This window comes from Nelumbo nucifera, chromosome 2 (genome assembly GCF_055504915.1).
Source record: "Nelumbo nucifera cultivar China Antique chromosome 2, China Antique-T2T, whole genome shotgun sequence".
In the NCBI taxonomy this organism is placed as follows: Eukaryota; Viridiplantae; Streptophyta; class Magnoliopsida; order Proteales; family Nelumbonaceae; genus Nelumbo; species Nelumbo nucifera.
In genome coordinates, this window is record NC_142650.1 from 27,955,186 (window position 1) to 27,982,483 (window position 27,298).

The window sequence follows — 27,298 nt, forward strand, 5'->3', positions numbered from 1 at the left end:
ACCCAGTCCTGAACCGATTTAGACCCAACCCAACCTATATATATTAAATAAATTAATATTATATAATATTTTTGATAAATTTATTTTAATTTGATCCATCAAGTCAGACCTGATTGTCCCAAGATCTGATTGGTTCAATTCAATGTCTACAATTACAGACTCTATCAGGTCCGGTTTGATTTTGGGTCCTTAATAATTCTTGTGAGGTCGGTTCCAGTTCTGCAAAATCACATTGTGAGGCCTAACTTGCAAGTACGATCAGGTCTATCAATGGGCCGGGTCTGACCCAATAGACTCAAACCGATTAGACCGGTTCTGGTTCCAGAATTTGTCCCGATGGATCGGTTCTAGTTCCAAATATATTTTCCCAATTATTGTTGGGTCGAAACCGGGTCAACCATGTCCCGAACCGATTAGGCCCCGAATTGAGTCTATTTATAATTATATATGTATTATTAAATATATAATAATTAATAATTAATAAATTATATACCTGTTGTAATATTGAAACAAAATATGTTTAAAATGATCATTTAGGCAGGGTTTCTTTCAAAACCCTACCAAAATGCCATTTCGCATATGCTTGCCCCTTCCATTTCTTCCCATCGAAAGGCAAAGTCTGAAACTTGGGAAAAAAGAGAGAAAGGCCGAGCGCCCTCCGACGCCAACAACGAATTGTGATTCTGTGAACAGAGAAAGACCGACGCTGAACAGAGAATGAAAGGCCGACGCCGTCCGTCCATTCGTCTGTCAACAATCTCTCATGGTTTAGGCCTCACCATTGTTTTCTCCTCACAGAGGCACAAAGTCAGTGAGTCACAACACAGGTATGTATTTCTCTCTCTGCCATTGTTCATAGTTTCATATGATACCAATAGTGCCCTTTTCTCCTTCGATTTCTTCTGAGGAAAACAGGGACCCCACTCCATTTTGATCATCCTCCCATTCTTATTTTATTTCAAGAAAAACAATAGGGTTTCTCCCACTTTCTCTTGGTCATCCCCACATTTCTTCTTCTTGTTCTACATATTTTAATTTATGATTCCATCCCCATTTTAGCTCATTAATCTTCAAAATGTAAATAGAAAGTTGATAGTTAATAATTTACTATTAAAAATTTATGCGCACTTAAAATTGGATTATCTTTGTTAGTTTAATAATAGGGATATTATTATCCTTTTTCTTTTCAAAATAATTATTATAATTGGATTATCGGATTGAACCCGATTATTCCAAGAACCGATCCATTTGATTCTAAGTCCCAAAACTACAGACCTTATAGGCTGTTTTTGGTTTGAAGGAAAAAATAGGGAAAAGAAGGAAAAGGCAGGAAATCTTTACAAACCGTGTATAGATTTCCTTACATTTTCTTTCCTTTCCCTACTTTTTCTTTCAAACCAAACATAGCCTATAGGATTTGGGCCGATTCCGGGTCCATGATTTTTTTTTTTTCGATTCGGAACTGGTTCTATCAGGTTTCGACCTATAACCGACCCGTTGACAGTCCTACGTATGATGCGCTGTGCCATGCGAGCTTTGACATCGAAAGCAGGAAATCCCGTTGACCACGTTGGACAAGTGGTGAATATAAATGGACTCAGCATTTACGAGTTATGACTGAATACTGTATTAACACCTTCCATTGACTTTGGTCTCACCATCATTCTTCCCTTTTGCTCGATATGGGTTGTTTCTCTTCGAAAGCCATCAAAGAATCTCCCAAGAACCAACGTCGGGGCATGCAAGACTCCGGCGAACCTTCATCTCATAAAACATGCCGCCGGAGATATAGATTTGGATTTTAGAATCATGGAATTGGAGGAGGATAGCCTGTTGAGCAAGGATTAGGCATGATTGACAGTTGTAGCGGCTTCCCATATATAATCAATCAATACTGAAATAAAGTGATATTGGACGATTAAACTCATCTTCTCTCCTTCTTTGGTGATCTTGTGATTGCTGAAACCCTCTTTGAGCGGTGCTTCAGCACTACAGCTCGAGGGCAGATACAAACTTGTTCCGGCAACGGAAAGGGTTAGTATCATTTGGTATCAGAGCCAGCTGATCCATGGATGCACGGATGGCAAGCCTTGAAGCTCGTCTCAGCTGCATCGAGAAGAACCAGGAGAGAAACCTCGTTCGCCTGGCAGAGATTGAACACAGGATCAACCAACTCTCACCTTCGATTGGTGTTTCAGAGGTACACAACCGACGAAGCTTCCCTCATCATCTTAGCACCTTCACAAGTACTATTCTCTCCATCTCTCTCATCTTCCTTGTCACCACCTATTTGCAGTCCTTTTACAACACCAGTAATGGTGCTTGGTGTTCCCGGGCCGCCCTGGAGTTTCCTATCCTCCTCTGTTTCTAGTGTCAAAACACCTAGTTTCCTCTGGGCATAACCCAAAACCCTACTTCGCATCCATCGGTGGCATAAACTCTAGCCCTACGTCCCATTCCTTCTTCCTCTTCCCACCAGGTACCAACACCAATCCTGGACCCAACTCAAACTGCTCACTCTTCGTCCCTCTCTTGTCTTGCTTTCTCTGGGGAAGACATCCTCTGAACTCACTCTATCACTCAATCCGAGTTTTTGCTTTCAAGAAGGTTCAGTTTAATTGAATTAAATACAGGGTGAAGCGTAATGACAATTGACAAGCCGCCAATGGAGATGGTGCCACTATCTCCCTATTGCAACTATGAGCACAAGCACATTGTTATGGGTAGATTCAGTGATCTGGGTGCCCTCGTCAAGCTATTCTGGTGTGGATGTATGTTAGTTCTCAAGATTTGGTGTCGGAAGCATAAGGGAATTGTTATGAGGGGCATGAGAGACATCATCGTCTCTTCTATGGCAGCATCAACCATGCCCTTAGGTGACCTTGGTCATGGTCATTGCATTGAGAAAGCTGCCAAGATCACACAAGTGTGGTTTTCTGCAACCGAATGATCAATAACTTGAAGGGAGAAGGCCATGCAAGTTCAACCACTGAAACAATTGAAGAAATGAAATTCAGTGACATTGTCTTGCAGAACTTGGTAATGGCTGATTACGTTTGTCGTGGGTTTCCAGAGCTGGTCCGTGACCTCTTCAATGATATGGATTATGGAGGCCCAAAAGAAAGGACACTCTCCTACTTTTCTGATTTAGTTATTTGCATTAATTGAGGGTGTTCAGCAATGTGGGATGGGGGTTTTCATGGGTTCTACCATCTGGCTCTATTGGATGGATGTAGTGCCAAGATTCCACTTGAGAATGAAACTAAGTAGCACTTGGTGCTTACTATTCATGGTGATCCAAGGTCAGATCACCATCTGTGAGGATGCAATTGCATGGGAACCAAACAAGCCATTAATGAGCATAGACATGCAGGTGACTTCGTCTTTGGCCAGTGAAGTCCGAATGAAGGTGTACCCTCTGCTACTCTCTTTAATACCAACTCTTATATTTGGAGTGGCACACATCCTGAGGATCTCTTCCCTTGCATCTTTGGTCACGTGGATACAATAATTGTTGAAGGTGTTGGTGGAGGTGTGAGTCATGTAACTGAAGTTCAACATGGTGACGATGTTATATTCTGTTACACTGTAGAGTTTAGAGAATGCAAGTTTTGTAAGTCAGAGAAGATAAAACTCCACAGCAAGGTACAGGAAACTGTTGGAGTTGGAGTTATGTTAGGTGACGGGAAAGGTCGTTCCTCAATGCATGAGACTCCCATCGACCATTGTATGGGAGCCCCAACTCTTGGCCAGCGGCGCACAACCGTGCATGTTGTTGCAAGAATTGATACAAGGGCTCCTCGAGAAAACGTATGCCTACTTGGTTATGGTGTTACCATAGGTCGTGGGGCGGTTTGGAACACAACAAAAATAGGAGGCTCAATCGTTGTTGTCTTGGGTCTGGGGACTGTTAGTCCCGAGGTTGCAGAGGTTGCAAAGGCTATTGGTGCTGTACTAGTAATAAGCATTGATATTACCAGCAGAAGAATTGAAAGATCAAAGAACTCTGGAGATATGGAATTTTGGAACCTTAGTATTCAACAAAAACCAACACATCAGATCATTTTGTATCTCACCGAGGCTAGTGTTAACTACAGTTCTAAGTGGCTAGGTAGATGTTACGATCCATTTGTCCCATGTTGGTAGTATGAGATGCTAATGTGAGGTATCCAACATCGGTAGTATGGGATGCTGTTGTGGGGTATATATGTGCTTGGGTTCCCTCCCTCAGTAGAGCACTAGAGATGATCCTCAGGGGCAGATCGATTTTCTAAGGAGCAGTGCCAGAAGATGCTGGGAAGAAGAGAGTTCCTCTGTTTCCAAGATTTCTGCCGCATCATGACACCATCTATCTGTAACACATGTATTATCTTCTTCATCTTCTTCTTTGTTTCAGTTGCTTCATTTAGTAAAGTTTGAGCTAATATATTTATTTACCTTTTGTTATGTGCCTTAGGAGAACTCACCCCTAAAAGCTAGCTGTTAGAGGGAGGGAACCCAAGCACATAAAGACCTCACAACAGCATCCCATTCTACCGATGTGGGATACCTCACATTAGCATCCCATACTACCAACATGGGACAAATGGATCAGATCGTAACACCTTTTCCCTCCTCAGATTCTTGGACAAAGCTGGAACAAGAAACAACCATTCTGGTTTCTGATGGATATCAAGAGCCTTCAGTCCCAAAAAGGTGATTGATCAGTTTGACACTCTCTTGCTTATGGGTGGGATTTCATGTGAATGGGTCATTCCTTTTTCTTTCCTATGCCAATCAACTGTAGAGAGCTTTTTGTCTGCATAATTCATTGTTTAGATCAGTGTACAGTATAAACTGTATTAAGAAATTAAGCTCTCTGAAAGTGCAAAAGATAATATAATTCATTCAATTCATTTCATGTTTCAACTATTTTGGGTTACATATGTGGATAGCTCAATTTGTTGTGTTTGGATTATCTTGTACAGTCCTCATCTAACTCTTCCTTAGGTTGATGAAATAGAGGCATCATCTTCATAAAGAGCTAATGCATGCAGAATTTCTGAAGCTGAGGAGAAATGACATAGGAATATTAAATGAAACCACATGTGAGCTACTGCAAAAGAAAATTCTTGACAGACTTTATATCTCCCCTCATGCCTGCATAATCTACCTTTCTCTCTCTCTCTCTCTCAAAAAAAAAAGAAAAAATATTAAATGAAACAACAACAGATTCTTGTGTTGTTTTGAAGGAAACCAGCTCCTCCTGGAATTCTTCCTCAAGCCTTAGAAGCTTTGCAAATAAATTGGCATTCTAACATGTCGATACATAACCCAAAAATAGGGCTTAGGTCAGACTTAATCTCGGTTGCTTGATTGCTTCAATTGAGATTTTCAAAGGTCTCTTTCTGCTTTAAATCCCAACTAGTTTACAACTTCAATAGAGAAAGGTAAAAGAGATATATAGATAAACGTAAAAACTCTATCTAGTTAACTAAGCTCTACAGCTCTATCCTAATGTAACTCAAACTCCATCTCAGAACGACTTATTCTTATTAAACTACCTAAATACACCATAAACAAGCAAACATATAAGCCACAACAACTTCATTACCTTCCTCCGTGCACTCTCCTCTTTCTTGATGTAAGTTTAAAGAATGCTTCAATTCTCCAGTTTGGTATTATTTTCCATCCAATGATGACCCCTACTATAACTCCACTTCCATATCCCAATGCCAAGAATTTCCAGTCAAGTATTATACTTGCCAAGTCCTCCTTTTCTTGTTTTGAAAACCCAGATGTTGAATTCTGATGTACAGTTGTTGCATCATCTAATTCACATTTCCTTGACAATGGAGGCCCGCATAAACCCAAATTTCCTGCATATGAAGTATTTTCAAATGTACCAAACTGGCGGCCTTGTGGTATACTCCCACTAAGATTATTCCTTGCAAGATTCAAAACTGAAAGGAAAGTGAGATCTACTAGCTCCACAGGGATCTGTCCAGAGAGTTTGTTCTGCGAGAGATCCAGCGACTCCAACTGTGTAAGGTGCCCCAATGCAGATGGGATTTGGCCTGCAAGACAGTTTCTAGACAAATTGAGCACCATGAGTGACTTGAGGTTCCCTAAAGCCTGGGGAATCTCCCCTTCAAATGCATTGCCAGAGAGATCAATCGTGGTGAACATCTCTATGATCCGTCCATATATAACTTCTTGCCCTTTGATTGTAACTTTGACGCTGTCCTGATAGTAGGAGTCCCCTATGTATCTCAAAGAAGACTTGTCCCTTTTAACAGCAATCATAGCCTTCAAAGATTGAAAGTACTTGGATGGTAAATGTCCTGTAAAACTGTTGAAGGAGAGATCGATGATATGCAGCATTGGGAAGCCATTTTCAGCTCTCGGGGGGCCTCTAATGGAGCCATGAAACTTGTTGGATCGTAGTACTAGAACCCGCAATTTAGGTAGGCCACCCAACCAGGAAGGGAACGTGTCATTTATCAAGTTGTTTCCCAGGTCTAACACCTCCAGTGATTTGCAGTTGACCAAAGATCGTGGTAGATTCCCTTCTAGTTGATTGTTATTGAGGTTTAAAGACCTTAGGTTGCCTCCTATGAAATTTTGCGGAATGGTTCCATGAAAGTTGTTTCCCCTTAGATTTAGTACAACCGAATTACTGAAGTTGGTTAGACATTCTGGAATCCTGCCACCAAGTTGGTTGTTTGATAGATCAAAAATGTTGGGAAAACTAGAATCGCAAATGGTTGGAGGAATTCTTCCAGTGAGTTTATTGTCTGAAATTGAAAATTCTATTGGGTTACCTTGATAGCTCTCTCCGAGAAGGTAGGAGGAAATGTTTCCTAGGATAAGTGATGTGGAATTAGTTCTACTGAAGTAATTTTCTGATGGACTCTCCTCTTGGATTTGGTTGGAGTGAAGATCAAGGACGAACATTTGAAGTGGAAGTTTAGAAGCAAGTCCTACCAAGTCTATTCCGGTTAATAGATTGTGGGAAAGATTCATTGTTCGTAGACTAAATTTCCATATCCATGAGGGTATTTTGCCACTAATTTTGTTGTTAGAAAGGTCTATATGCAATGGTGTCTCTTGGTACCTGAGGAAATCTGGGAATTCAGAAATGTTGCAAGAACGCGCAAAGAAAGTGTATAATTGTGGGGACGTAGAATTCGCTCTATTGTTGTTAGTGAACCACAAACCACTATTTGAAATATCAAGATCAGAAAGATGGGTCGCGTTGAACATGTCGAAGTCTACAACATCACTCAAGTAATTGGAAGAAATGTTGAGATTTAAGAGACATGTGAGGTGGAAGATGAACCTTGGGATTTTCCCTCTCAACTGGTTGTTATTCAACTGTAGGTCCTCCAACAATGAAACAGAAGGAGAAGGAGAGATGGATGAATCAAAGCAGAAAGAAGAGGTAAAGGAATAATTTGAGTGTTGGGGCTCCTCAACTATGCTAGTGAATTGATTTGCATAGAGGTGCAATTCTAGCAATGATGGGAGGTAAAAAAGAGAAGATTGGATTTGACCACTTAATAGATTTGATGAAAGATCCAAGGATTCGAGGTGGGTAAGATTTACCACAGAAGGAGGGATTGGCCCTTTGAAGCTGCAATTGCTTAGATCCAGCTCAATCAAGAACTTGAGATTCCCTAGTGAATGGGGTAATTTACCATGCAATTTTGTTGAATGGACGTCCAAGAAACGTAGAGCACTATTTTGAGGGAATTCTGGCAAGTAACCGGTGAGCTCTGGGTTGAATGAAATAAGAAGCGATTGCAGCTTCGGTAGTTGGAAAATGTTTCTCGGGAATTCCCCATAAAATCTACAGTTGGAGAGATGCAAGGATGTCAATGAAGTGATGCTGCCTAAGAAATCGGGCACCGTGGGTGAAAAATTATTGGAGTCGAGATAAAGCTCAGAGAGATACTGGAGGCTGAGAAGTGAGGCGTCAATTGGACCAGAGTGAACAATTAGACAAGCTCAACACACGAAGTTCTGGGAGTGCCAAAGAGACGGTTTGAGCCCAGTCGTAGTTAACTTCTGCCGACATGTCCACTCCAGCAAGGTTGAGTTCTCTCAAGGTTGAATGGTGCTGGATAAGCGTTCTGAAGCCGGGGTGACTGAGTTTCAATCCATAATTTCTGGAAAGATCAAGAGAAACCAGGTTTGTTAGTTGTGAAATTTCTACTGGAATTTGGCCAGAAAATACTGAATCAGAGAGGTTGAGATGGGTCAGCCTAGTGAGAGTTCCAAACTCAGAAGGAATTGGAGAGAGATTGAAATCGTTCCCAATGAGGGTGAGCTTTTGAAGGTGAAGAAGGTGGAAGAGGCTATTATTGGAAGCAAGACAACCAGAAAGGCAATTATTAAGGTTGAGGCCAATCACATGACCGGTGTTACTATCGCATGTGATGCCATCCCACGAACAACAATCTTTGTCGATCGCCTGATATTACCAGCAGAAGAATAATAGAATGAGACAGAGGAACAATCTATGGAAAAGCTTTGCTTCATTTGTAGAAGGGCCAAGCTCTGATCCTCAAGGCATGGATGGTTAGAAGCAACTAAAAAAGAACACGAAAGTAGGAGTAAGAGAATAACTAACAGGGTAATAAAGAGATTATGGGAAGAGCCCATGCTGCTTCTGTAATTGTAGGGATGGATGAAGTAGGAAAGATGAGAGATGTCTTTATAGAATTGAGTTTGCTGCAGCGGCTAAGACTTTGGACTTCGCTGGGTTCCATGGGAGAGTTCGGATTTTCTACTATTACCTTCATTCTACTATCCTTTCTAGAGAGTTGACCCAGCTGGCGTGATTAGCACTCCGGATCCAGTGCGTTTGGACTGGAAGGGATTTTTTCTTCGAGCCCACTAAAATTTTCACATGTCGATCGGTGCTCAACTCGCCATCACCTGCAACCGGTTGAAGCTTTTATGACTAATAAAATATTTTTAAATAAAAAACTGATGAAGAAAGAGTACTCGTGGTCTGGTATGAGTTCTATTCCGATATGTGAGTAACATTACAACAACCACTGTGCCAATTGATGAACTATGACACGTGCTCATTGAACAGTATACCTGAAACCTTTGACACCATGTCATGAACGTTCACCCCCAACCTCTCCACCCGCACCTTGAAGCTCACAATCCCGACTCTCAGTCCTAAGAATGAGAAAACCATCACCAGAACCGCCTGGCTGTCCTCCATCACGTTCACGCTCGTCTCTGCTATGTCATAAACACTTAGCATCGCTAGTGCGCTACCCAAGCTATGGCGGGTCATGTTTATGCTCAGTTCCTCATCTGGGTATTGATGCATCAGCCACTTGACTTCGCTCAGGATCTGCTCCTGAGCCGAGTACTTGCAGAACTGACACGAAAATGTTATTGTACCATATCGAGATACCGCTTGATAGAATTACCCGGACTAAAGAAGCCTAAGGCCAAGGCACCTCCTGCGGACGCTAAAATCTGGTTCTCGCTTATCATTTTTCTTGATTTAATCCCATCGTTGCTGGTGATTCAAGTTAGCAAAATCGATGAGGAAAATGAAACAATAATAGAACAGAGCACCCTTGAACGATTCTTTTGATATTGAAATCTTATCTATTTTTAGTTATCTTTATTTCATTTTTCCATTTGGCTTGCCAAAACAAGGGTAAACTACAGTTGTTATTGATTGAGGGAGCAAGGTCTAAGTATGAGAACAGAGAAGAGAATGTGAGGGCTTTAGATTTTTTTGTCTGTATAAAGAAGAACATTTACATGGAAGAAGAAGAAGACAGCCTCATGTCTTGGGTTTGTCTTGCAGATCCAAAGTTACAACCGCAAGAAGACTTTATCTTCCCTTTAATGGTTGGAGTTTTTTGAACAACGAATACATGTTAATTCAAACAACAAATGTAAAATAGCACAAAAAAACCAAAAAGAAATACTCAATAGATACAGAGGAAAAGAATTTCCAAACATTCATACAACATTACTATTTGATGGAATTAAAAAGAAAATAAAAAAATATTCTATCATCGGCATTCAAGAAGGAAAGATGAAAAACCATAGACATAGATATCAGTTTTCCTCTGAATATTCTTGATGTTTGAAATTTTTCGCTAACACCATTGCTGCTACTGTTAAAATGCACAATCGCCGTGTTGCCCGTCACCGTTCTGTTGTAGGTTGAACACTGTTGACAAAGGCTTGTTTCTGTTAATGGTGTGATTGGGCGAAAAAGGTTAGAGTCTGAGAACGTACGGGCGGAGTTTCCGTGCTGCTACCACCAGGGCATACGCTAGCTTTTCTATCTGCGGGTACCTTGTCTCTGCTCCCTGCAAGATTTTACTAACATAATATATGGGTCGTTGGACCCGGTCTGCCTCCTTTACAAGTACCGGACTGACCACCTCGTCGCTAGCCGAGAGGTACAGCTCTAAGACTTCGCCTTCCTCGGGCCGAGCTAAGGTTGGCACATTGGCGAGGTAGCCTTTCAGCTCGTCAAACGCGAGCTAACAGTCCTGGGTCCATTCGAACCCTTTGCCTTTGATTGCTTTGAAGAAGGGTGGGTAGCGATCTGCCGACTTGGACATGAAGCGGCTTAGGGCTTTGGACTTCTTTTATTTTCCGAGGTGGTCTCATATCTAGGATGGCTTGTATTTTGTCTGGGTTGGCCTCGATGCCACGTCGATTGACAACGTAGCCCAGGAACTTGCCCGAGGTGATGCCAAAGACACATTTGTTGGGGTTTAATTTCATGTTATACTGACGCAGGATTTGGAAGACAGAATCTAAGTCTTGTATTAATTCTTGCGAAAACTGTGTTTTGACGACCATGTCGTCTACATAGCACTCTATATTTGTGCCGATCAGGGGCCGAAACAACCTATTTACAAGTCTTTGGAAGGTCGCCCTGGCGTTTTTTAACCCGAAGGGCATGACCTTGTAACAGTATAGACCGAACTCGGTTATGAAGCTGGTTTTTTCCTCGTCGGATTGGTCCATCCGGATTTGGTTGTAGCCTGAGTAGGCATCTAGGAAGCTTAGCAATTCATGTCCCGAGGTCGTGTCCACTAGGCGGTCGATCCTAGGAAGGGGGAAGCAGTCTTTCGGGCAAGCTCGGTTCAGGTCGGTGTAGTCGACGCACATGCGCCACTTGCCGTTCGCCTTTTTCACCAGCACAGGGTTGGCCACCCAGCTCGGGTAATGGACTTCCCTTATGAAGTCTGCCGCGAGGAGCTTTTCGACTTCCTCGTCGACCGCTTTCCAGCGCTCCGGGGCTAAGTTCCGTTTCTTCTGTCTAACGGGTCTGACTAAAGGGTCAGTGTTAAGTTTGTGAGTTATAAGACTAGGGTCAATACCGGGCATATCGGCCGCGGACCATGCAAAAATATCTAAATTTTGGAGTAAAAAACTTACCAGTTCGGCCCGTAGGGGTTCCTTGACAGAAGCACCAATCTGGAGTGCGCGATCTGGGTCCGTAGGTGAGGTCGGGATCGCGACTGTTTCTTCTGTTGGCGAGGCTCGTTCTTCGCCTTGTTCCGTAGGCCGCTCCAGATCGAGGTCGCCGGCCGGCTTGGACTTGCCCTTTAGGGCGGCAACGTAGCACTTGCGGGACTCGAGCTGGTCGCCCCGCACTACCCCCACACCGAAGTCCGTAGGGAACTTCATCGCCAAATAGTAGGTAGAGACCACCGCCCGCAGGATATGCGTGATTGGCCGTCCTATTATGGCGTTGTATGAGGAGGGGGTCGCGACCACTAGAAAATCGTGGTTGAGTCTGACCGCACAAGGCCACGTGCCGACTTCCACGGGCACCGTTATTTTTTCAAGGGGGCCTGACTTTCTCCCCGCTGAAGCCCACCAGGGGAGTGCTTGCAGGTTTTAGTTCGCTCCTTGGCAGCTGTAGCTGATCAAACGCCGACTTGAATAGGATGTCCGCCGAGCTGCCCGAATCTACGAGCACGCGCCTAACCTCGAAGTCGCTGATCCTGAGTTTAATGACAAGTGCGTCGTCGTGAGGGTAGCGAACTCCCCGCGCGTCATCTTCTGTGAAGAGGATCGGCTCCTCGGTCTTCGGCCTCTTCGGGGGGTTCCGCTCCTCGAGGACCGCTTCGCGAACTGAGGTCCGAGCTGCCGCTGATGTGCACCCCGCCACCACCGAACCTCCCACAATTACATGGATGGTTCCCCGAACTGGCCTTTCGGCCGGAGGCTGTCGCTGCATCGGTTCGGCAGGCCCGCTGCTAGTCTCCGGGGCGTCTTTTAAGACTGATCCGCTTTATTGCTATTATTGTTGTGCTGTACAAAGTTTCTCAAGTATCCGCGACGGATGAGCCCTTCTATCTCGTCTCGGAGGTTATTACATTGCTCGGTACTGTGACCGTGGTCCCTATGGAAACTACAATACAAATTCTTGTTTCTTTCGTTCGAATTTCCCTTTAGGCGAGGTGGCCATTTCACGAAGGGGGCGTCCTTGATCGTCATTAGGATCTCGGTCCGCCTCGTGTTCAGTGGCGTGTAATCCGTCTGAGCTGGCAGGGAAGCTCAGAACGACTGGTTCGGTTTTGGGTCCCGGGCCGGGTTTTTTCAGTCGGCTGAGCTAGAGGGCTCGCCGTCCCTCTTTCTTTTCTCGTTTCCGCCCTCGGTTCTTTGGTTGATTTCCTCCTCCGTCCTCATGAACTTGTCCGCGAGCTTGAGGAACTCGGCCACGGTCGCGGGCTGGTTAGCTACCATGTGCCACTTGAACTCCTTGTGCGTCACCCCTCTTTTTGCTGCGGCGAGCTGCACCGCGGGGTCTAACCGAGGTATCTGTAAGCATGCCTCGTTGAATCGTTTGATGTAGCCTCGTATGGGTTCTCCTTCCCTTTGGACTACTCCGAAGATGCTTTCTTCTGCTCTGGGGCACCGTTTGCTGGTGACAAAGTGTGCAGTGAAGACCTGCACGAACTGAGCCCAACACTTTATCGATCCGGGGGCTAGGTTCCTGTACCAAGTGCGGGCTACCCCCTTGAGGGTGGTGGTGAAGGCCACGCACATGCATGATTCGCTGGCTCTGGCGAGGTGCATTTGGGACTGGAAAGCGTCCACGTGGTCGTTGGGGTCGAAGGACCCGTCATACTTGTCCAGGGGTGGGAGCTTGAAATCTCTGGGCAAGGGGATTGCCAGGAGTTCTGAGGCGAGGGGGGAAGGAACTGAGAGAATTGGGGCGACTCCTACCTCGTCCGAGCTCGTCTCGCCTTTGCCTCTGAGCTCGGATAGGACGCGGGTGGCAGTTCGTCGACTTCGACGGCGCCTTCGCTGCTGAGTGGGCCTTGTAGTGGCGCTGCTGGCCTCCGTGTTGCCGAGCTTGATGGGCTTGGAGTGCTGGTAGTCCGCTGCTGCTAGTGCGCCGAATCGGTTTTCCACCAGTGGGGACTCCGGTTTGGAGACCCGAGGTGCTGACATCGCGGGCGAGGTTCCTGATCCGCCTGCGAGCCGCGAGGCGGGGATGACTTTTCTTTCTATCCGGCCTGGGGACGAGGCCTGGCTGTTTGGGGGATTCTGGGGCCTGGAGGCCTTTCCTTGGTGGAGGCGCCCATCCTGCGGAGAGGCCTTTACTGGCTTCGGGGCAGGGTGGCGAGGTGGAAGTAGTGGTTGGTTCGGTGTCAGTTGGGGGAACTGCTGCTGATAGTGGTATTGGGAGAGGTTGTGCAACACTTGGTGCTGGTGAAGCTGGTGTTGCTGAAACTGCTGCATCTGGGCTTGCATTGCCCGCATGCATTGCATTAAGTCGTCCAACCGATTTTGGCTGGCTGCCAGGGGGACGGCGGTTGGTTCAGTGAAGGTAGTCTCGATGGGAAGAGGGAAGGGGATGTTTGCGGAAGGTAGGCTTATAGGTGCCACTGCTTGTGGCGTAGTCAGATTGGGGATTCCATCCACCGTGAGGGGGATGGTGAACTGCCCAACACACACCACGGGGACTTGGAGCTGTTCCCCGGTGGTGTTTGTCTCTGTGCCGCGTCCGGCGTTGCTGGATGAGGCCATGAGTAATGAGTTTTTCAAAGAAGAAGGAAAGGGTATGAAAGTTTTGGAGGGAGGCCTTTTGAAGCGTTCCCACAGACGACGCCAATTGATGATGCACAATCTGGCCGGTCTTAGCTGTTGATGATCTTGCCTCTGAACTGAGTAACAGGGACCTGAAACGGAAGGAGAAGAGAAGCTCCGGGGAGAACCCGGCGTAAGGGCTCCGAAGCTCAAGTTAGAATCCTTCAAAGGCAAGATAAACCAGATAGCGCGAAAGTTAGCATACCTCGTTCATGGGGGGGGGGTAGAAGCCTTTTATAACCACCTCGCGCACTCACTTCCAGGCCTCCGTCAGGTCGGGCATGATTACTTCTGAACTCCTGCCAGTTCGGGTGTCATTTCTTCTGGCCGGACAGAACCGCCACTGTTCCTTTTGTCGGAGCCATCTCTGTGGCTAGTGACGACGGTTGCAGGTGGCGGTGGCAGGAAGCCGTTTGAAATGCGGCTGTCAGGCGTCAGATCCCAAATCAGTCAGGCACGTCGCCCTTGGATACGGACATCCTTGGTGTCGGGTACGTTTGGCTGGCCTGGTGCTTTGGAAGTGAAGTGTTGGAGTGGCGAGCGAGGTGTCTTGAGTTCGGTTTGGAGTGTTCCGAGCTGCCGTGGGCCAGCTCGGGTCGGCTTTGTGAGGCTTGGGGCCCAGTATAGTTCGGGCTCCTTGCAGGGAGCTCGGGTTCTCAGTAGGGAGCTTGCTCTTAACAGGGAGCTCGGACTCCCAGTAGGGAGCTTGTTCTTAAACAGGGAGCTCGGACCTTTAACAGGGAGCTCGGGCTCCTAGTAGGGAGCTCGGACTTGGGGAGCTCGGGTTCTTAGGGAGCTCGGACCTAACAAGGAGCTCGCTCTTAACAAGGAGCTCGGGCTCCTAGTAGGGAGCTCGCTCTAAATAAGGAGCTCGGACCCTTAACAGGGAGCTCGCTCTCAACAAGGAGCTCGGACTAAGTACAGCGGTCTGGAGTTCGGGTTCGGTAGTGAGCTTGGGCTTGCTTCCGATATTCGCTTTGGGCGCTCTACTGTCTCGAGCTGCTTGTCTTTGCCACGTGTCGGGTGATCGCGAGGTCGGGCCAAATTTCCCTTCATCAAAAGTCAACAGTTTTTTACCCAAGAACAGATTAGGGATGATATGAAACCGATTGTTTGGACGTTTTTTTGGCTGAATGATCCGTCCATCCAGATCAACGACGATTCAAAAACATTGATTAGAGTTTTAAACCGCTCATGAACCAACACGACACAACCCAAAACAGATTGGGTTGTATCTGGCACGACCTGCTAGCTATCGTGATAGGGAGTACTAAGGCACGGCATGACCCCCTGGCTAGATTGGGCCAAGGGATTTTGGCCTACAACGCAATACGACTTGTCTGCTATGCATGGCACGACTCAACATGGCCCGCACCAAATAAGCGATAAATAAGTTTTGCAATTGACCAAAATCCCTCCCTGTCAATTCATGAGCTGTACCGAGACAACCCACTAAAGTAGTCGTATTGGACAGGCACGACCCGCTACAGTACGGGTGTTACAAAAATGTGGGTACACCTCTAGTAGCAATTATTTACTATTATGGATATTCTAGGCCAAGTAGTAGCTGTTTGTATTCTAGTAGCAATTGTTTACTCTTCATTTTGGCGAAAAGATAGCAGAGAAGATGCAAGAATGAATTGTTTACTCTTCATTTTGGTAGTTGCAATCATCTTCTTTTAACTTTCTAACGAGGTTGCAATAGATTACTAAAATGTTTATTTTTCAAAATTTTTCTCAAATTATTTAAATCTCTTTCCTGAAATAATTGATTTATTTTCTAAATTTTCCCTTCATATCGATCACTCAAAATTTTTCTCGAATCTCTCTCACTCTCTCCCTCTCTCTCTTTTTTTCCTGTAAAAGCCAGCCTCAAAAGTAATTGAATGAGTATTTTGGTGCCTCTTGTTAGAGGATTCTAAAAGAGGGGAATTACTTGCAACTTTATCAGAAAATTCAAGGGGGGTAATTACAATTACCAAACTCTAAGGGAAGTTTCTGAAATTTACCCAAAATAATAGTTTTATGTTGCATGAGGACTCTCATCACATGACCAAGGCCAGTTGGTATTATTTATTTGGGTTTAAGGGGGTTTTGTGTAATTTGCAAAACAAAGCCCAGAAGGCTAGGCGTGATACCACTAAGTACAAGGCAGTTACAATGGTTCTTTATTTTTAGATAAATAAAATAAAAATAGGATAAATTATTGAAACCTTCCCTGAAGTTTGGTAATTATAATCATCTCCCCTGAACTTTATAATACAGTTGCAAGTAGACCTCCTTACAATGAATATCTAAAAAAAAGGCATGTGAATATCTAAAATACCAATGCAGTTATATGAAGGGCAAATTTGGATATCTAAAATACCCTTGCAGTGAATTTCTAAAAGAAAAGGCATGTGAATATTTAAAAAACCCATGCAGTTATAATACTTTATGAACAACAGAAAACAGAGAGAATTTCGAGTTGCAGTTTACCTTTGAGTGGTTGATATATATGAAGGGCAAATTTGAAAAAATAATTCAATTTCAGAAAAGAGATTGAAATGATTTGAAGTAATGATTCATATAAAGATAAAATTTAAAAATAAACATTTTTCTTAAAAGTAAATGCATAGGTATTTGACACATTTTTATGCTTTTTTTTTTAAAGATTCTACTAGAGGGAATCTACATAATGTAGGGTGGTGATTACAATTATCAAACTTGAGGGGAGATTTGGTAATAAAAGATTCTACATACCCAGGGTTAACTGATCGGTGCACAAATTTCTTAAACAATATACTTAGTTGGATCTCACTAAGCTAATCAACAATGGACAATGGTGGCCTAATGTCTGTATTCAAGCATAATCATAGCAAAGCGTGTTAAAGATTTTTTTTTTTAATTTTCCCGAAAAAAAAGGCATAAGGCTAATTCATTCAACTTAAATAAGTGGGGAGAATAAAACCAGCACTATCAATATTTAACTTCACCTAGGGATGGAAGTTTCTGCCCTACCTGGTGGGTACTTGTCCCTACTTGCCTTGATGGTGCAGAATTTTTTTTTTTTTTTTTGCTTGAAGGATGGGTTTTGAGATTCTACAATCTGTATGGGCACAGGTAGAGTACACTATTAAGCAAAATCCAACCCTCCCCACCCACATATTGTTGGAAAGTGTTAAGTCCTTAAGCTTACTGGACTGGTTGTAACTAGATTCGACCCAGTGGACATGACAACTTACTTAAGTGGGTTAAGGTCCATTACTTAATGTAACTAGTCTAACTAGTTAATGGGCTAAGGCACATTACTTAAGTGGTTAATTGTCAGAATTGTTGTAAGCCTTATTGGGCTTGAACAATATTTGGCATAGGACCCACAAAGGTCTTATATCTATCCATATGGATTCAGCCCATGCTAGGAAGCACATGGGTCAAATTTATTGAGTAAATTTAGTAAACCCCTGAGCTAATCAAATTGGATTTAATATGGGCCCAACATTGAGGTCTAAGTAATCCTTAAATTCAACCACCCTGTGAATTCCAAGGATAATGGATTAACATAAGAAAAACCCAAAAGGTTTTAGACCTTTAATGTTCTTTTGGTCTTAACCGTTCAGCCCAAAATGATTAAACACTGTTCATAGGAAATGACTTTTTTCTTTGACTACTAAGTACAGTGTCACACCCTTTGCTCAAATTGATTTTGGAATTAAAATCTTTTTTAAACAGTTTTTGTAAAATAACATATTATATATAAATACATTTTGCAATTTGATCTTAAAAACAAATTGAAATCCACAACCCACAATATTAGCTTTCCATCAAAGAGAATGTTAACCTTGATATTCTCTTTGTCTAATAAAAGGGATTATCCTATTATAACGATCACCCACTCAAGTAGTATTTTGAACTGCTTCAAATAAATAAATTGGAGTTCTTCATACAATCTTTCAAGCACAAAGTAACTAAACCTTCCTTGAGGTTCCAATGCTCTCTCATGCAGTAGAGAGAAAATTTCCAAGGCATTCAGGAAAACGAAATGCATTAAAATGATACAACAAAAAGGGAATAAAAAGTATTCAAAACAAAATATTATTAGTAACATCAAGTATAGCAATTGTTGTCACACCAATAGAAGTATATTATGAGTTGGAACTATTTTGTATGTAAATTTGATAATTTATATCTATAAATTAAGCTCTATTTTCTCTCCGAAGTTCTCTTACTCAGCTTTATTTTGGGCAGCCTTCTTACACACAAGTGACATAACTATGAAGGTAAGGATAATAGAGTCATGGATAAATAATATATTATGGAGAAAATACAAATGATTGCATTTCAAATAATAATATCTAAGTATTTTCTTCTTTTACACATTAGACTTAATGGATATTTACTCATACTTTGTTTTAGAAATGTCCATGAAAGCATCAAAAGCTAATCAAACATGACAAAATTTCTAAAGGAAAAAAGAACAAAATTAGGAATTGCACCTGAAAAAGCATAGGGCACAATAGTACTCACTCTCAGATAAGAAGGTTGGATCTTATACATGCCTTTAAACTTTATTTGGGCTTCTTCATAGCTTACATAGGTATTTCTTATGCAAGGGATGGAAGGAGGAGAAGAAAATTTATCTGGTCAAATTGGAATAATAAGGTGTGTAAGCCAAAAAGGAGTGGAGGATTGGAGTCAAGGGGATTGAAGAATGTGAATAAAGATCTTCTAAGAAAATGGTTTTGGAGGTTTGTTGAAAAGGAGGATAAACAATGAAAGAAGGTAATTCAGGATAAGTATAATGTGAGAAATATGGGTTAGGACTTGGGAGACTGGAGCTGCTTTTCAAACATATGCTGTGTTCGGGTGATGGTTGAGCTGGCTAAGGATGCAACATGGCAATCTTCGCGGCCGCCCCCCTTTTAAGTCAACGCCCCGTGTAATGGAAGAGCACGACTAAGAAAGAGTGTCTTGCATGAACATGGAAGCGAACCCTGTCGGGGAAAAGGAACCTCCCGAAGGCCTCGACGGATGCCCTTATCTCGACAACCCCAAAAGCCCTATCCATTTAGGACACGAACACTCAAATATAAATAGGTATTCCTCACTTGAGGTAAAGGACTTTTAGAACTGCACTCTTTGAATACATTTTGCCGCTATCTCTTCGGTCCAGACCAACGTTATTTCAACATGCTCTGTTCGGCCACATCCTTCTTGATCCTACTAACTTGAGCGTTGGAGTATTTACCCGAGGAATAACTCCTCGGGCTTCTGACCTTTCTCCTGGTTGCACCTCTCATTGCGCGGCTTCATCATTTCACCTTGGCTTCGTCTAATTGGTAAGACTATTTAATTGTGTCTTCAGTTTGGAATACCTCGGATTGGACAGCATCATGCTACTCCATTTAGAAATAAATAAAACAGATATATAACCTATTTAGTAAAGGCTTGAGGGAGGTTTGATGTAGGGAATTGATGGGAAAAAGGTAAGAATCTGGAGGGATTGTTGGTGTGGTGCAAGTCCCATGAAGGATTTGTTTGAAATGGCAATGAAGAAGTAAGAGTAGCTGACTACATGTATAGAAACCTTAGTATAGAAGGAATTAATGTTAATGGTTGGGAATTAGATCCTATGACAGAAATGTTGTTGCTCCTTTACGGCAGCCAGGTTGATAGAGCACACAAATGAGTGTGGGCTTGGGAAAGGATTGATAAATTTTTAAAGAAAATATCAGGAAAAGTGCTCTCTTGGCTTGCTAATCATAAAATTTAAAAAAAAAAATAGTTAAAGTAATTTCTTGTACATGACACTCTTTTTCCGTTATTACTGGGGTTTATTTATATTAATGAAATACTTCATTCTGCCTTTTCTCAAAAAAAAAACAAAATTTATATTTGTCTTTTATTATATATTAATTTTCTTTAGAACTTGTTTATCTTTTGGATTTTGAGAGATAAAAAATTGGTCAATAGAATTTTGATTTCTATTCCTTGAGATACCTATATTTTTTTATTTCAATTTTTATATGCGATCCACAGAAAATTGGAAACATATCATCAAACTTGCATAATCATAATTCATAAGCTCTCTGTGGTAAGGCCAATGGAAAGATGGTTGTGGGTTGGGTTAAGTGGTAAATACACATATTGGATTAGGGTCGGATCAGCCTTAATCGGGTTTTGAGATGGATGGGCCAACTTTTGTCTTGTTCCCGCATTTGGCTCTAGAATGATTGTGCAACTATACCAGTTTTGTTGCCATGTAACATGGATGCACACGCACTAGTGAGTTGCCATATTAGAAGGATCCCTACGTAAGCCCAAACAATTTACTAGACGGCCCATTAGAAAAAAAAAAAAAACACTTTTAATGGACAAGTTCTAATTGAAACTCTGAAGGGGCCAACATTAGTTGGCTAAGCTAGCATGATAAATTGGGGAATGCCCATGGGGCAAGTTACGTGATTTTGCAAATGACCAAACTAACCCTTCAAGATTAAACTCTTTTAAACTTGGACAAGGGCTAAGAAGTCATTGAATCATGCTATCATTTAGTAGTAGAATCTTACTTTTAGTTGGGCTTGGGCGCGCACTCAATGGCCGTCTTGCCACATAGGACCGCTGGACAAGTGGCAAGTTATGAGGGCGCAAAGCCGCAAACCCATGTACATGTCTCTAGGCACAAGAGCACAAGACACTCCCTTCGCGCTGTAGGGAGTGTAGTACCCATGACAGAGTCAAGCTTGATCTAGGAGTGCTGATTTTTTATATTCCCTTTTAACGTAGGCACTAGGCAGCATCGTGCGTGGGTCCTATTGATGGTTCCTCGCTTTCAGCATACGTGTGGCTATATCAGCTGACATGTAAGCCTCACCTTTGTAACCTTTCTCAGCTGGAAAAAAATTTCACTTCCCACAAATGCATTCTGGGCATGATTGATTGCAATCCAAAGGGCAAAAGGCTATTCTCATGATCTCATCCCGAGAATTGCGAGAAAAGGAAGAATCACTTATCCGGATGGATGTCAAACAGGGCATAAGTATATGAATGGAGACCAGATTAGCTACTAGCCTACTAATTGCAGTGGCTGTATAATCAATAATAACGCCTCACGCCAGTCATAAAATTTAATATAGGAGATGATGAATGTGGTAATTTCTTTGCATTTCCATTATAATAACCATTTGTGTTGTGGTTGTGGTCTTCTTTCTCCTCAAAATAGAAGAGTATTGCTAGCATAGGGTTCCTCAGTAGATGGAGATACATACAGTGCTAATTGTCAATGGATAATATGTTCTTTACAAAGTCAAAGAAACCTATCAGATAATCAAAATTTGGGAAACCAGAGTATGGTCCCAAGAAGGGCAAGTTGAAGAGAGGTCCCAAGAGCTCTACACTCTACAGACATTAATCCAATGTATGAACATAAAACCCATGTGTACCTTTTGTAATTCTGTGTGCCACAAGGAGATACTGATACTACCATCATTTTTGTTCTTGTATCAATCAGGGCTCAGGGGTGGACGAATAGTCAACAACTTACATGAATTCATATAATGAACAGTTGAAAAATGAAGAGAGAGAGAGAGAGAGAGAGAGTGTTCAAAAATTCAAATTTCAAACTCTGAATCCTAAGGTCTAATTTTCTTTTATTTTACTTACCATAACACAAGTAAACAGTTCTTGTTGGTCAAAATTTATACATGAAGCTGTAGACCAAGTCCCTAAATCAAAAATTAAAAGGAAAAAAACAAAGGAAAAGAGGAAGACAGAGCCACAGAGGTGAGAGAGATTAGTAACAGAGGAATCAGCGATTGATTATTCATCATTCTTCAGTAAGATACTCTAAAGCCTATCTCCACCTTCAAATACAATCTTATTACTGGATTGAATTGAAGTGAAGAAGGGTTTGATTGATGTTTAGGAAAGAGATACAAGGCATCCACCAGCCTTCATCATCATCTTCTTAAACTCTTCAAAATTAACCATACCATCTCCATCCATATCAACCGACCTGATCATCTCCTTACAGTCCTCACTCTTCCACCCTTGCTTCAACCCCAGAGATTCCAAAACCAGACTCAATTCCTCCACTGTAATCAACCCATCTTTGTTCCCATCAAAAACATCAAACGCCTCCTTCAATTCCATTTCTTGGTCCACACCTCCATCCTCTTCCTCTGTACTACCCTCCTCACCATCTTTCCTTCCTCTATCCTGTGGCTTCCCCACCGAATCATACAGCTTACAGAACTCGTCAAGATCTATTAGCCCATCCTTGTTAGCATCCAGTCTCTCAATCATGTCTTTCACTTCTGCGTCAGTAGTAGAAATCCCAATATTCTTCAACGACTCTGTGAGCTCTTCCTTGTTAATAAAGCCATCGCTATTCTTGTCAAAAGTGGCGAAGATATTTCTGAGCTCGGCCCTGTCGTGGGCACTCTCCTTCTTCTTATCAGAAGCCATGACCGTTACAGATGCAGGTGGAGTGATCGAAGTACAACTTCTTGAAATTGGAGGAAAAGATTGAATCCAAGTAATCACTTTCTTTGGAGGGAGAAAGAAAACAGAGTTGATGAGGCCGCAGACGAAGAGAACCGCTAATAATACCAAGGCCATCATCTTCTGTTCACCATAAAACCAGAAACGAAGACAAATTTGATTTTTAGTACTGAAATCGTCTGGTGATCTGGTCAGTCTTCAAATTAACGCGGCTTTTTCTGAGCCCACAAAGCACAAACCGCGTAGAATGGATTTACCTCCCAAACACGACAACTCAAGGTTCCCCACTTTGGTGGGGCCATCGCTAATTCATGGGCTTTGTCAAAAAAGATCAACCCAACCACCACCGTTGGATGAGAGAGAGAGAGAGAGAAAGAGTGGTTGTTGAGACAGTTGACTTGTTGGAGAGTGGAAAACGGAATTCAATTCAAGAGTAAGTAGGGGCGTGTGGATTTGCAAATGCACAGGATGTCTTGTTGGATCAAAACAAAAGGTTTTTGGGTGTTTCAAATTCGATACATGGATTTCCAGTAACAAGAGGGGATGGATTTCATCATCTAAGCTTGTAAAAGCAACACGTTTTCTCTGAAAAAGGTGGAGATTGCAACTGAAAAAAGAGGAAGGAAATCTGATTCTGTCATGCATGTGACCCAACAGTTTTGAAAAGGGACGTGGTCCACTCACGGCTCCACAGAATAGGAAGATTCTATCGTAAAGTATCACCAAATACCTTTCTTAAGAGAGAGAAAAGTACAAAAAAGAAAAAAAAAGGGGGTTTATTCATATTCGTTCATTAATTAATTTCTAAGTTGTGCCTCATATTTTGAATGTCTGTGTAAAGATTCCTTAGTCTGGCCCAAGCCCAAGAAGCCCCTCTCATTTTCTTTCTAATTGTTCTTTTAGAAACTTCTGCCTTCTTCAACCACACTCCAAACTCCACGTCTACAAAGTACAAATTCCATTGTTTGGCAGTTTGGGTGGTCAATATCTAGAAGAAGAACGAATTGGAAAGAATGAGAAAGATTAGGAAATGAATATAAAAGGTAAGAGAGCACCCAATGTATGACCAAGCTGACTTTCTGATGCAGTCTTGATCTCACAACATTGAATGGGATATGATAGCCCACCATTTTAGATTGCTTCCAAAATTTTGATTGTGGATTCCAAGATCAGTTTATTTTGATCTTTGATTTTTGAGGGTTTGAGGTCCATTATTGTGCATATCTCCTCACATGTGTGCCAGTTTGGTCAGTTGGTAGGGTCTCTGATTGATTGAAGTTAAGGGTGTCAATGGACCGGTTCTGGATTGGACCCGCTTAATTAAAAATCAATTTAGATGGATTGGATGGACCAATAAGGTATATTGAATTGAACTAATATGGTCCAAAATATTTATTAGATTGGATTGAACCTAGTTCATCCGTAATAAATTTATATTAGATTGGGTTAGATTAAGCTAATATCTGGTCCATTAATATAAGATAAGAATATAGGTGTCAATGGATCGAGTTTGTGTTAAAACCAATCTAAATCAAAATGAATTTGAACAGATTGAATGGTCCAGACATTAAATTAGACCGATTCAAATTAATCCAAAATATTTATTGGATTGAGTTGCACCTGATCCATTTATAATGGATTCACATTAGATTGGATTGAACCAAATCCAATCCAATTGGCACCCTTAATAGTAGTGAAAACTCTGGAATCAAATGGGCTCGTCACACCCCACAACAGCACAGCGGTGCATGCAAAGTAAGAGATAGAGTGGACTTGGATATATATTTTATGGCTGATGTGGAACATTATTATTGATTAAAGAAGAGATAGAATGGTTATTGGACATGGGCATATACATTTAATGGCTGACGTGGGACATTATTATTGATTACACAATTTCAAACCTTCAGCTAATCCTGGCTGAATGAGAAGAATCCCAAAAATAAAGAATGGGTCCAGACCATGGGAGACACAGAATTTGTCAATATTTGGAGGGGACAGCGGACAGGCACGATACAGAAAACTTTCCGACATATTTTATGTTAAATGCTAGTGGGCAGCTCCACGCCTTGCAAAGTACTACAACTTGGACGAGAAAACAGCTATGCCCACGGGAGTGGGCTTAGGCTAAAATCGTGAAATCGTGGCCTTAGATGCATTACTGTGGTATCAATTTACCATACTTCGAGACCCAATCAGCTCCCCACAAGACTGTACCCTCACAATTTCTCACACCGCATTCCTACCGTGTATTGGTAATATCTCCCAATGACGATATCATTATTTCTAGTATTATCATCTGGAGATATTTTTAATACACGGCGGGGATGTGCTGTGAGATATCGTGGGGGTAGTCTCTTGTAGGGGGCTGATTTAAACTTAACTTGAGATTAGGGGTAGATTCGAGCCGAGTCGAATAGTATCAATATCGAGCTAAGCTCGAATTCGGTTCGAGTAAAAAATTCATAAATTCGAGTTCGATTTTAAGAAAAAATATTTTATAAAAATAAAAAATATATAAAAATATTTTTTATTTAATATTTTAAAAAATAAGAATTATAATAATTAATAATTATAATACCACATCCCCACTCCCCACTCCCCACTGTGTATTAAGAACATCTCCCAATGATAAATGACATCATCATTCCTGGAACGTTGTAGGAGGCAGTCTTGTGGGGGCTAATTTGTAATCATAGAACTTATCAAAATTCTAAGCTCTTATTAAAAGATAAATAGCAACTTTCAAATGCCTCCTACTCTTCCTTGTGGTTGACCGTTGGGCTGCACCTTGGAACTTATGCAGCCCTTGTAGACCGCCATTTGACTTCTATATTTGAACAATATTCTTTTCTTTTTTTTTTCTTGTTTCTTTTTTTCTCATGTAATTGTTTTAAAATGTCGAAAAGAAAAATAACTAATCTTTGAAACAAGGAAAAGGATAAAAAGTAAAAAAAAAAAAATCTTCTTTGAGTCAAGGTTTTTAAAACCGACCTCGAGAACAAACCTGTTAGGGTTTGGTTCTTGGGTTGAATGGTCCTACTGTTCGAATTGAACGGTCGGTCTGTTCTGACACAAAATAAAAAACAGCCATAAAACGTTCAAACAGTTAACCGCCTGGGTCAGTGGTTTGCTGATCAAAATTAACGGTTTGGTTTGTTCTGACACAAAAAAAATAAAAAACAGCCATAAAACGTTCAAACAGTTAACCGCCCAGGTCAGTGGTTTGCTGATAAAAAATCAACGGTTTTTGAAAAAAAATCTGGTTTTTTGGAAAAACAGAACCGGTCCCCAGTTTTTCCGGTCCAGTCTGATTTTAAAAACGATGCTTTGAATTCAAGTAACTATTGCCATGTGGCCTATTTCAAAACGTATCCCGTACTTTGAGCTAGTCTCACTTTAATATCCAAATTTCAAAATGTACCACTACAGTACTTGAGCTCCCGAAAATTGTTAATTTAAATACATATCATGAGCAGTGACGACATGTGCAAATTAAATTTTCTAAGAATGCCAAAACTACCCCATTTAATTATCTTAAGATACAATGATGATGGTCTAAATCCCTCTTTAGCTTATTCGATATGAAACACGGGTTGTTCGACATAAAAGGTTAGGGCAAAAAAGTGAACAGTGGTGCCCAATCACAATGAAAAGGAATTTAAACATAGTTATTAGGACCATTTTAAAATTATGCTTCTATCATCTATTCAAAACTTGAAGGGTATTAATATGCTATCATATATCATCTAACATCGTTAATGATGTTGGACTAAAGTAGTAGCTTTCGAAGTTCAGATATATATATATATATATATATATATATATATATATATATATATAATGACACATTTTGAAATTCGGGTAGTAAAGTAAAATTAACTCGAAAGTACACAAGATTCATCTGCAATTTACCCAATCTTTGAAAAACTTCTCTAACTTTTTCTACAGGAATGCATAGAATGTTGTCTTAAACTATGGTAGCAGTTAAAAGGGCACCTTTCTGAAGGTAAACGCTGCGGAAAATTGTTTTTCATAGTAAATGATTCCTTCTAGGTTATAGCACAGAGAGTATAAATACAAATTGTAGACAAATGGTCTACATGTGACATGTGTGGAAACTTTTTTGGGCTGAAATCTACCTGAAAATACAGAAATCATACATGAATTCATGTTCAACTCCTCTTGGGCCCAGAAAGATTCTTGGGTCATTTATTAAAAGAACCATTTCCTCTGGCTGTGGGGTTGGGGTTGTCCATTCTTAGCCCTACACCCGACCTTTGCCTTGGAAGTTTTCAATTTGTAAGGCCAACATGAACAGTCCCGATTTTATTTTTCAATTCCAGAAAAAAAAAAAGCCCAAAATAAGGGGTTATTCCTCATATGTTGCAATATTTCTTGACATTAATTAAGGTTATTCCCTGAAAGGGTAGGCGAGGAGTTATACAACGCGGGGGTAGTTCAGCCCAAAAAGTCATTTTTACAAATATTCAACAAATCCAAAGGGAGAAAAGAAATGCAAATGAGAGAGGATCAGCAAAAGAGTTTTATGTGCTAACTAATCAGCCGTCTGATTCGCTTCTCTGAAGGAATGGGCGTACATAATAAACCCATGATTCAGATTATCCACTAATCTCGAGCACTCTTTGATGATGTGGTTCAGCCTCCAAGAAATGTCAGTCTGATTCTTCAAGCACGAAATCACTAAGAGAGAATCATCTTAAAAACA

At 41.7% G+C, this 27,298-nt stretch overlaps 1 protein-coding gene and 2 pseudogenes across 3 annotated transcripts; 1 reads left to right on the top strand and 2 right to left on the bottom strand.

Annotated features, from left to right (window-relative positions):
* Positions 1-3,187: 3,187 nt before the first annotated feature.
* LOC148802024 (alcohol dehydrogenase class-3 pseudogene) lies at positions 3,188-4,911 on the top strand (annotated as a pseudogene). The gene is made up of 2 exons (XR_016082005.1): positions 3,188-4,363; positions 4,457-4,911. The product of XR_016082005.1 is annotated as an alcohol dehydrogenase class-3 pseudogene (transcript).
* A 133-nt stretch (positions 4,912-5,044) lies between these two features.
* On the bottom strand, positions 5,045-9,262 carry LOC148802025 (receptor-like protein 6). The gene is made up of 3 exons (XM_088897810.1): positions 9,091-9,262; positions 8,466-8,573; positions 5,045-7,988 (listed from the first exon to the last, which is right to left on the bottom strand). Exons 1-3 carry the CDS (start codon positions 9,260-9,262, stop codon positions 5,590-5,592), a joined length of 2,679 nt encoding a protein of 892 aa, XP_088753936.1. The 3' UTR covers positions 5,045-5,589.
* A 12,417-nt stretch (positions 9,263-21,679) lies between these two features.
* Positions 21,680-22,751, bottom strand: LOC104586129 (calmodulin-like protein 3 pseudogene; annotated as a pseudogene). The gene has a single exon (XR_016082175.1). The product of XR_016082175.1 is annotated as a calmodulin-like protein 3 pseudogene (transcript).
* Between the last annotated feature and the right edge of the window lie 4,547 nt (positions 22,752-27,298).